At 42.6% G+C, this 10,791-nt stretch overlaps 1 protein-coding gene across 14 annotated transcripts in view; it reads right to left on the minus strand.

Annotated features, from left to right (window-relative positions):
* Positions 1-7,691, minus strand: part of TCF4 (transcription factor 4) — a 384,420-nt gene extending 376,729 nt beyond the window's left edge. For 6 of the 14 annotated variants that reach the window (XM_018039404.1, XM_018039400.1, XM_018039405.1 and 3 more), the window contains exons 1-2: positions 3,829-3,843; positions 3,112-3,184 (exon numbers count right to left, since the gene is read on the minus strand). In XM_018039404.1, coding sequence (XP_017894893.1) covers positions 3,112-3,184 — 73 coding nt within the window. In that variant the 5' untranslated portion in view covers positions 3,829-3,843. Of the gene's footprint in view, positions 1-3,111; positions 3,185-3,643; positions 3,968-4,841; positions 4,934-5,887; positions 6,042-7,199 lie in introns of those variants that run through there. The other 8 variants (XM_018039408.1, XM_018039415.1, XM_018039407.1 and 5 more) reach the window with 7 other exon arrangements.

Here is a 10,791-nt window from a genome sequence, read left to right on the forward strand (position 1 = left end):
TTAGAAAATTAAATCCCTATTCATCAATAAATTATAGATTCTAGAGGCTTTTTTTTTCCCTTTTGGATAACTTGGCCATCCTACTTTTTAATGAGAATAATTTTCCAGTCATCCAGGCATGTGGATGCTGTTAGCTTGTTTTAAGATCAATGATATAATGGATCTGAAATCCCTTTATAAAAGTCACCATATAAATTTCAACTATTTCTTACAAATAATTCCAGAGCCCACCAATTCTCCCTGTTAAGGTCATCCACACTCTGAACTATCATGGCTGAATTGTTTTAGTGCTCTCTGCTGAACACCTGCAAACATCAAACAAAAACGGCTGGTCCTTTCCTGGGTTGACAAAAGCCTTTCATGTGAAAAATGCTCCCTGGGAATGTCAGGCTGTAGCTCAGGTTACATTCCATTCTCCCTAGCAGCCTCACCATTTCTTAAGGTGGTAGGGAAAACCATGTTTGTGAAATGAAAGATTAAAGGCAACATGGCCACACTTTATTTTCATTCTCATACTGCAAATCACGATGGAGTGTCCTATATATGAATGGAACTCACAGCTACAGAGAACTTGAAGCCTGAAACATCACCATGCCTCACTTTGAAAGCAACAGAGCAGTTTACCCCAACATGAACAGTTCACTTACACTTCGGATCTCTTTTCCCCTGGACCCAGGTTTCAAAGCTGCCCATGAAAATGATATCTGAGCACCCTTGCTGGGGACAATGGATATTAACCGGATGCACATTTAGAAAATTATTTCTCAGTTCAAAGTTTTCTAGTTCATCCTTTCAGGAAAGGGGCAAAATGCAGTTTTCCTCATTTTTTTTTTTTTTTTTTTTACTTGTTGCGCTTTAAAAGAGGACTTAGCTTTGTTACTGAGTAGAAACAAAGCTACTTACTATGTCTTGGCCAGATGAGAAAAATCAACACTCCAATCTGTACTCTGTATATTACAGTCCCCATCATACTGCTTTGGATGAATACCCTGCATTTGCAATCTAGCTGCTAGAACAAAATAGCCACTACACTTTTTACTTTTATAAGTAAACATATGGGCCTGAAAACTACACCTTTGGCCGGTACAAAGTCACTTAAAGTTCAACACCTTAAAAATAATCACAACATAGTCACTGGACATATCACAACCTATCTCACTAACGATGAAGTCTCTGTCTCATGCAGATTTACTGTCTGTATAAGACAGGTTTATGTATTCAGATATACTGTCTTAAGACCTGTGTAAGTTTCAATATATGACCACTTACCAAAATTCATCAATACATATTCATACTCATCCAGCCTATACTCTGTAAACACTTAAACATCACAGCAAAGACTTCATTTAAATGCGAACACAGAAAAGGGACCAAGATGCACAGTCGTATTTTCAATATAACATAATTTCATGCTTCTAAATCAATCTTACTTTATTAAACCATACCAAAACTGATATACTTAATTATTCCAAATGTGTCAGCTTTTACAAAAAGTACAAAAGAGTGTTTTTGCACTGACACTGAAAGCAGTCTATCTCTGAGCCTTTCTGACATAATCTACTTTCAGATTTCAACTGAATACACATTTTCTTAAGGAAAATCTTGAAGAAAACTACTGTCAGAAATAAAGTTAGTTTTGATACTAACATGAAAAATTAATTTGCCTACAACAGACACTTGCACTCATCTTTCCTTCAAAACTGTAGAGAACACAATATAGAAATGTGGAAGAAACAGTATGAAAACAAAACAAAAAAAAAGTAAGCCCCAAATTAAAAATATAACAGGTTCCAGGACAGTCAAAACACAAACATATGGTCAAGAGTCCTTTTAATCAAAGTAGGCTCCCCCTCAAAAAAGATAAAATGTAAGTATAGGAGGCGTCTCATATTTCATAAATTGAGTTTTAGAGATAATTCCCTTAGACTTATGGGGCCAGCAAAAGGAGAAGTAACTTATTTGGAAATGAGCAACTTTTAAAAGCCATTAGTTTTAGAAAAAACATACCAATTATACAAATCACAAAGATGAATAGGTTTCTTTCATTGCTACAGCACCAAATGAATATTAAGAGATGTGAAATTATCTTCAATAGCTAACAGACAATTCCACTGATATCTCATAGCTAAACGATGTCAATATTTACCAGTCTGACTTAAGAAGAGGACTCTGTCTAATGTCCTATTAGGTACCACTGCCAGAACTCCTAAGATACTATAGCTGTTTAACAGGCATAAATGGATTTAAGCCTTGAACCTAAAAGGACAGCAAGCAACAATGTATGCCTCCTTCTGATATGAAATTCACTGGACAAAAAATAACTTTTTAAATGAATAGCATATTTTCACTTTTAGTAAGAGACCTTCAGAGAGTCCCCTATTAAAACTCCTCCTCAGATACCAGATAATCATTGCACACACAGATGCCTTTGTGAATACCGCTAACGTCTTTTGAAAGCATCAGCCAAAGGTCTTTCATTTATAAAATGTAAAAGTCCTTCCAAATTTGTAACTTTAAACATAGCAAAAATTCACTGTACAAGTAAATACTTTGGAGGAGAAAAACAGTTATAGCACCAAAAAGGATATTTTAAATACAAATGAATTCATATTCAGCTCTTGGATTAAAAAGAATCTATTTACAGCTATGGTTTACTACGCAGCATTCATCTACAAAACTAAGTGCTCATTTTTAAAAAAGGGTTAATTATACATAGTTCCAAGAAAACTTGATTATTTCCAAGGAATCTGCCCTTTTCATGAAAGTTAGATTTTTCCCTCTATTTTCAGTAAGGAAACATTAATTTATTCCCCCATGTTAATACTGCCTTATCTTCACATGTTTGATTACAACTGTATTAGAAAATTGCTTTTAAATTAAGTGACAGAATTCTGAGGCAATTTTCTTGATTCAAAAAAAAAAACTTTTAATTTTGCAAAAGATAACGTTTTTGCCTAAGTTATCCTACTAATGGATAATGAAATAACCATATCATTACAGGCTAAAATTTCAATGACTTTTGCAGAACACTTTAACAGAGCCAAAAATATACCATGAGTGAACAAACAGCTAAGAACATTTAACTACACACTAAGAAAAGAATTTACATACTTGAGCCAGTAAAATGTCCACTCGCCAGAGAAGTTGGTCCATTTTTCCCACTGCTCACAGGAGGTGAAAACATCTAAAAGAAACAAAGAAATATTACTGTTGAAAAGAAGACATCCGTGCCTTCAGAGATCATGAGACCTTTCATACTCTCACTATATAATGTACAGTTTATGCTAAGTGTTCATTTTAGTAAAATACATCACCATCCAACTTAAAACTAAAACAGGTACAATATTACCAATCACTCTTACCCCCCCACCCCTTTACCACTCTGCTCTTTCTTTTTCCTCAGGTTCAGTAAATCGCCAGAGCTAGGCAGTACTACATTTTAAACCACAGCACAGTCCCCATGTTAACAAGATTCAGTTTGGAGGGCAGCGAGCTCTCTAGAAGACACGAGTTTTACAAAGGAGAAGAAAAAAGTTGTTTATTTTATATTGAAAACCTTGGCCATAAACGTGGCAATGTCCATTTCGATCCCGTATAGGATTTGCCTGTCATATGTGAACCCAAATAAAAATAAAAGTGCCACCTGCACTAAATTCTCATTTCGTCTCTAACATGAGAGCATTTTGAAGCAAGACTCTCTCCCCCTCTCTCTCTGTCTGTCTCTCTCTCTCTCTCACTCTCACTCTCTTTCACTCCCTCTCTCTCCAGCATTTATTTCGACCCTAATTGGTTTCCCTCTTCTTCGACGTTATCTAGTGGATAACGCACCTTCCCTGAGTCAGAGCCTGCAGAAAGCACAGGAAGGAATGGAGAAAGTGCAGCAAGCAGAAAGGGGGCTAAAAGCTGCCTAGGGCTACATTTCCTGGCAAAACTTCCGAAAGCCATTTCTCCAAAAGGTCTAGAAGAGCAGCAGCAGCAACAACAGCAGCAGTAGCAGCAGCAGCGGCAGCAGCAACAAGAAAAGAGAGCCCCCCCACTTAGAAGGCGGTTTGGATTTTGTGTGTTTTGTGGATTCTTTTCATTTTGCTTTGCAAATGCATCTGACACCAAACTCATTTGGCATTAAAAATGAATTAATTCCCCTGACATGCCTGGGACTTGGTTTGGGGAAGGGAGACAAAGTGATGGAGAAGGACCAAGTTCAGCCGTAAAACTCCACAAGTGTCTAAGTTCTGCTTTGGGCTGATCTCCCCGACTACGAAATTTACAAAGTCTAAAGGATTTCTAAAGAATGTGTGCTCAGCATATACACACAGGAGTTTTCAGAATCCCAGGAAAAGATTTAAGTGGGAGGAAGGCAGGTCCTAATGATTCCAAACCATCATCAGTTTAAAACTTTGAGCCAACTGAAGTCTCCTATTTTCTCTTTTCCATTTTCAGAAAAACAAATAAGTAAATAAATTGAGTAGCACGCAAAGTACCAGTACTTTTAGTGTTCTGATAAGGCCAAGTTAAGGGGTGGTTTACAGTTTTAGGGGTGCCTGTTTTTCCCTTCCACTGGAGTGGGACTCCATTATTTGGGGGTTCGGTGGGTAGTGAATTCAAAGCAAGTAATCAGAGTGACAAAAAAAAAAAAAAAAAGCGCCGGAATCCTCCATCACACCCAAAAACTGTAGTTAAAAACTTATCAAAAAGACCTTCATGTTTACCAAGGATTCAGCCAAATAAAAATTTTTCCTGTCCTTCAGATTCTATTGGTTTCTAGCTCAAAGTGCTTGGGTTTTTTGGTTTGGTTTTGTTTTGTTTTACAGCTGTTGTTAGTTTCCACCGTTCTTTCTTACCGCACTGAAATCCAGTAAATCACTCAGCTCTTTGTCCGTGCCTAAGGCAGCCATTCGCTGTTGGTGATGCATTTTAGCAAAATCACACAAACCTAGAAACATGGAAATAACCGCAATCAGAAAATCCAGTCCCAATCCTTGGAGAAAACACAATCGGATTTTTGGAGACTGGGGGTGGGGGGGTTGGGGGTGGGGACATGGGGGCGGGTGGGATTAAGGTGGAAAGGAGGGAGGGATAGGAGAGTTGCTGGGTGTTTTTTTTTTTTTAAGATGGAATAGACAGCAATAGCAAAAAAAAAAAAAAAAAAGCGATATTGATACTGTATTTCCAAAGAGACGATCAAAACTGGTAACATCCACTATAAAACCAAATCCGGGAAAGGGGAAAAAAAAATTTGCCGCTCCTCAGCGCATCATTTTATGCAACAGGAGGTACAGCGAGAAATGAATGGATCACAGAGAAAAGAGAAACTACTCCGAACGATCCGGTCTCAACTTTCCCCCCCCTCCACCCCACCCCCCTCACACACACTCACACACACGCGCGCGCACACACACTCACACACACACACACCACTCCCCTCTGCGTTTCAAAGTAGCTATAAAGAAATTAAAGATGAGCGTCTCTGGAGTGAAAACACGTCCAAAGGGGGAGGGGTGACAGGGTCGGCGAAAAGGACGGGGGGCGGGGGGGTGGCCCCGCGGTGGAGGGTCGGGGCTTGTAATTGTCCAGCGCCCTAATTTGTGAAAGAAAGGGTTGTAAAAATTAAAGTCAGGCCCTTGGCAAAGTCAGCGGTCCCTCCGAGCGGCAGCGCCGGGGAGGAGGGCGTGGGGGGGCCCGGGCGGGGAGGAGGGGGGTGCGCAGGGACGAGGGGGAGGGAAGAGCGCGGGAGGGGAAGGGGTGTCTCCAGCGGGAGCGCCGGGGAGACCGGGCGCCCGCGGCGCCGGAGGCGCGGAGCCGCGCGCGGGGCCGCCGAGCCCGAGCCCCCCGCGCCGCCCGGCGCTCCGGCCCCGCCGAGCCCGCCGCGCTCGGCGCCGCTACCTACCGCCCGCGCGCGAGAAGGGGCTCTCGGTGCACCGCCGGCGCCCAGGCGGCGTTCATGTCTACCCGCCGCCTCAGCCGCCGCCGCCCGCGCCCGCTCGGTCCCCGCCGCCGCCGCCGCCGCCACTACAGCTCCGCAGACAGACAGCCAAGATCCCTGACTCTTAACACCAACTCTCTTCTCCGGGGAGGGGAGGGGACGGGCGGAGGGGGAGGGGGAGACACGCCGAGGCGCACGGAATTGCAAGTTCAGCAAAGAAATGGGTGGGGGGGCGGCTCCGGCGGGGCGACGCGGCGCGCGCGGGTCGGGCTGGCTGGGATGCGGACCCCCGCCCGCCCGCCGCCACCCCACCCCCGAGAAAGAAAAGAAAAAAAATCATCTCCACACCTCCCCCGCCTCGCAAAAAAAAAAAAAATACAAACGAAATTTCACCGAGCACCTCATTTTCCCTCAGATCGTCAGTTACAATCTGAAGCCTGCACCCTTCAGGGTTGGGGTGTTTTTTTTTTTTTTTTTTTTTGCCCGTTTCATCCAGCCGAGGCACACTTTGAAACGGATTCCACTTTACGTCCCCTCACTTCTTTCTTTCTCTGACTCTCCCGTTCCCTCTCACTCACACATCCACACACGGTAAAGCAAGTTTATACTAGGCTGCAAATACACGTGATGCAAAAAGACTTTGCCAAGAGGAACAATATTTTTTTTTTCTTTTCCAGATACAAACCAAGCGACATTTTACTGGGGAGATTTCCCGATCGGTAGTTCTGCGTTGTGGGGGGGCGGTGGCGGGGGGGAGGCGAAACCTCAATTACATACTTTTTTTTTTACCCCTCCCTTTTAAGTCATAGAATAGTATAGCTGTGAACTTCGCCAAAAAAGAAAAAAAAAGCTATTTTTGAGGGTAGATGTTTTGTTTTATACTTGAGTTCCTAGGCACGCTAAGTCCCCGTTCGCCAGCACGATAAGTTTTTCATTCAACATTGACCATTACAGGCCCTGCATGCTCTTAAAACATACTTTTTCACATCACTTTTTAGGATAAAAATTAAGCTGCATAATTCTACCGTTTCGTAATAACAAGCGTGCTTCAGGCAGTATATGCAACACTATCTTAACGTGTGCTAAAATACACATTCTATAAACCCAGTTATGGCTAGATGTGCGAGTACATACACAAAACGCATGCACACACTTTTTCCCATTGGCAGTTATTTAATAGGTTGTTCCTTTTGTTTTAACAAAACACTGGGATCGAAATTTTAAAAATTAAATTCAATTACAAACAGTTTACTCTGACAGCAAATTGTAACGTTACCTTAAGTGGCCACAAATATGCTCACAATATTCCAAGGAAAGTGACTTTAAAAAGAGAGACAAAAATCTTCTGCAAGTACTGAGTATCTCACATGTGTATCCCCCAAAAAAGTATTTTAACTGGTACTCAGTTCTGTTCCAGGGATATCCACAGAATACAAGATTATGCACCTGGCTCTGGGTTTTGCATTTTCCACCATAAAACTGCATCAAAACTCCCTCCCCCCAAAAAGAAATCATTAAAAAAAAAATCCAACAACTTTTTCTTATTGTTTATAAAAAAATATCAACACAGGATAGTGATAATTTTTCCTCAGACAAATCTTGTTGGTGGCTGTTTTTTTTTCTTCTCCTCTTACAAAGTCTTAAACTTGTTCCAAGTTTAGAGGTGTCTCATCCTCCTCCTCCTCCTGATCATCACCATTGACTCCCCCGTGGAGTCACATTGATAATAATAGGTTTCCCTGAAAGATACATTGTAATCCATTCACATCCGGGCACTGCGGGCTTATAAAGAGAAGGCGCTGCGGCCGCCGCGGCTCCTCCAGACAATGACTGGGGAGGGGCGGGGCGGGAGCGGGAGACCATAGAGTAGTAAACAGAGCGCCTAGAGAGGTAGCCAAGATGGCGGCGCGTGCGGGCCACGCCTCCTCCGGGAAGGGAGGCGGGCGGCTGGGTGCGGGCGGGCGTCGCGCGTGCTGCCGGACCGCAATGGTACCCGAGGCCAGGGCCTTTCGCGGGCCCGGTGCTCCTGCGCGCTGCTGCCTGTTCCTAGCTCTTGTCCTTCTCTTTTCTTTGACCCCAAAGTCTGGCTTCTAAAGAAATGAAGGAATGAAACTCCGTAGACTTGCTTCAAGAAGTCGGATCCCCTGAGGGCGACTTGGGAGAGGGAGGCCAGGAGAGGCCACGGAGGCCTCCTCGACGGAAAACCGGAGTCTGATCCTCCCTCAGTGTGGAGCCGGTCCTCTTAGCGAGGCTTGGCTGGCATGGAAAGAGGCAGATGAGCCAAGATGCAGCTCGCTGGCCTTGGAGAGGGATGTGGGTCCTCACCTGCACCACCGCTCTCCCACCTTTTTCTAGACTCCTGGCAAAGAGAACTCTTAAGTCCAGAAAGTCTCCACTTGAAGAAGACGTTCGTCTATTTCCTTGTAGACTTAGATTTTTTGGCCGTGGCCCGGGCTCGTGGGATTTTAGCTGCCCAACCAGGGACTGAACCTGCAGCAGCGTCAGTGACAGCATGGAGTCCTAACTGCGGGACCTCTAGGCAAGTTCCAGTTTTATCCGGTGACCCACTACTAACTCAGTGGACGAGTTCTGGCGGAGAAAGTCTTCTAGCCAGTTTTCTGGCCTCTGAAATGCAAATAGCAAATGCCTGCTTTATGAATTTAATAAGAATTAAAGGGATAAAGATAAAGACGGAGATGCCCGGAAAGAAATCTTCTCTTTCCATCTAATTCTTCACTAAGCCAACTGATATCTCTAATCTAGCCCATGGGGTTTTAAATGGAGATTTCTGTACTCCAGAAGAATAGCATTTAGCCCTCCCACCGAAGAAAAGCAAGTAATAATAATTATAGGTTAACACTTACGTTGGGAGCTTACTGTGTGCCAAACGCTGTCCTAAGAATTTGTCAAATATTGGAGAATGACTCTGGAGTTTGTGTTATTTCTGGACCCAGAGCCGCTGAGTAAATGGTACAAACTTGCCTCAATTACACTTTATTAAGTGATAGAACCCACCTTTGTGGCAAGCAGTCTACAATCAGAGTTCACATCCACCCACCTTCCCATACCATCTGGCAATGGGAATGTCCTAATCTCCATTTTCTGACGCGATTTTGTGGCAGTGATCATGCTCTTTTGTTTATATACAGGTTTTTAGAGAACAATATAGATTGTTTCCTGTCTCTTCACACACTGCGGATTCCTGTCTTCTATACCCATCCCATGTCCTCATCTTAAAATTTTACATTTAGACACTACTATATGCTGCATGATCACAAGCAGTATCTCTGATTCTCAGAATAAGTGTCTACCTTCTCATCTGAGATGATGTAATGAAAGGATCACAAAAGTTTAAGAGAAGTGTTTTACTGGCTCTGCCTCTAATCAATAAGGCTTGATGTCAGTGTCTTTTGCTGTAAAATGTAGAGACCAGATTAGATAATTCCATAAGATTCCTTCTAGTTTCCAGATTTTAAGACTGCCCCTTCCCCTGAATTTCAAGAGGAATAAATGATGTGTCCAGAAATCAATGATCAGATCAGATCTAGGACCTGAATGCACCTAGTTGCTGGCTAGTGGGTTTGTTTTTTTTGTTTTGTTTTGTTTTTAACTGTACCCTACAGAAAACGGTGCAACTACCCTTCTGATTTTAACTAAGGGACAGATTTGAACTAGTTTTTTTTTTTTTTTTTCTGATCTAGCTCACTTGTACTCCTGGCTTCTAGACGTCTTTGAATATGTCATGTTACCATCATCTCTGGGAAGTACCTAACTCACCTACTTAGGTGTTGAGAAAATTAATTTAAAATGTGCATGAAAAAAGCAATCAGATAATAATCTATGGCCTCTAAGCCAGAACCATGAAAAAAAAGGTATATTTACGAAGATTGGGGGCACTAAAGAAAACTCAGTAGAATCATGTGAAACTTAGATTAAAAGGGAAATGCAGGAGTCATATTTTGGGATGCCTGCTCTATCATCTACAGAATTCCTTCCCTAGGAACCTGTTCATAAATCCTGATAAAGAGATAGAATTTGATGAAGGTGTCACATGACTCATCCTCAACAGCCCCCACCGATTGGACCATAGGAACTAAACAAAGAAGAGATTGACAGGGGTCTGTAGTGAGTGATGGATCTGACAAGTTGGAGTCAGCTGGCCAGAGCTGGTGTCAGGAAGCCAAGCCATGTGAGAACCGTGGTTATGGGGAAACAAGAACCATGAGTAAGCAGAGGAAACTGTTCTTCAAATTAGAAGGAAAGGTCTCGGAAGTTCTGAGAAAATCAGACAGTTTAGTCGTAGGAAGAAATGCCTGGACATCTTTTCTCAATTATTTGAAGACTACCTTGCCTCCTGTTCCTAAGTAAGCTGATTCTTGCAGTGCTCAGCTTTCCTACGTGAGCCAACCTGAGTACCTTTCTGATCCTTACAACTAAACAGTTCAACTAGAAAAGAAAAGGGGAAAAAAAAAAAAAAAAACAGCTTTGGATTTCATCATTTCAAAACAGTCCTTAACATTAAAAAAAAAAAAAAAGTGGTGACTACTATTCAAGGTGTAAACAATTTGTTCCACTCCCATATAGTAGAGATGCCATCCAATTTATTGTACCACACATAGTCAGGACAGTGTATCCAGTTGTCATTTCCATTTCTCATGTGTTATGTGTCTGTGTGTGTGTTTAGTCGCTAAGTCTTGTCCAACCCCATGGACTATAGCACTCCAGGCTTCCCTGCCCTTCACTATCTCCCAGAATTTGTTCAGATTCATGTCCCTTGAGTCGGTGATACCATCCAACCATCTCATCCTCCACCGCGCTCTTCTCCTTTTGCCTTCAGCCTTTCCCCTTCTTGGATCACAGCCTTGTCC

Source organism: Capra hircus, chromosome 24, assembly GCF_001704415.2.
Source record: "Capra hircus breed San Clemente chromosome 24, ASM170441v1, whole genome shotgun sequence".
NCBI classification, from domain to species: domain Eukaryota; kingdom Metazoa; phylum Chordata; class Mammalia; order Artiodactyla; family Bovidae; genus Capra; species Capra hircus.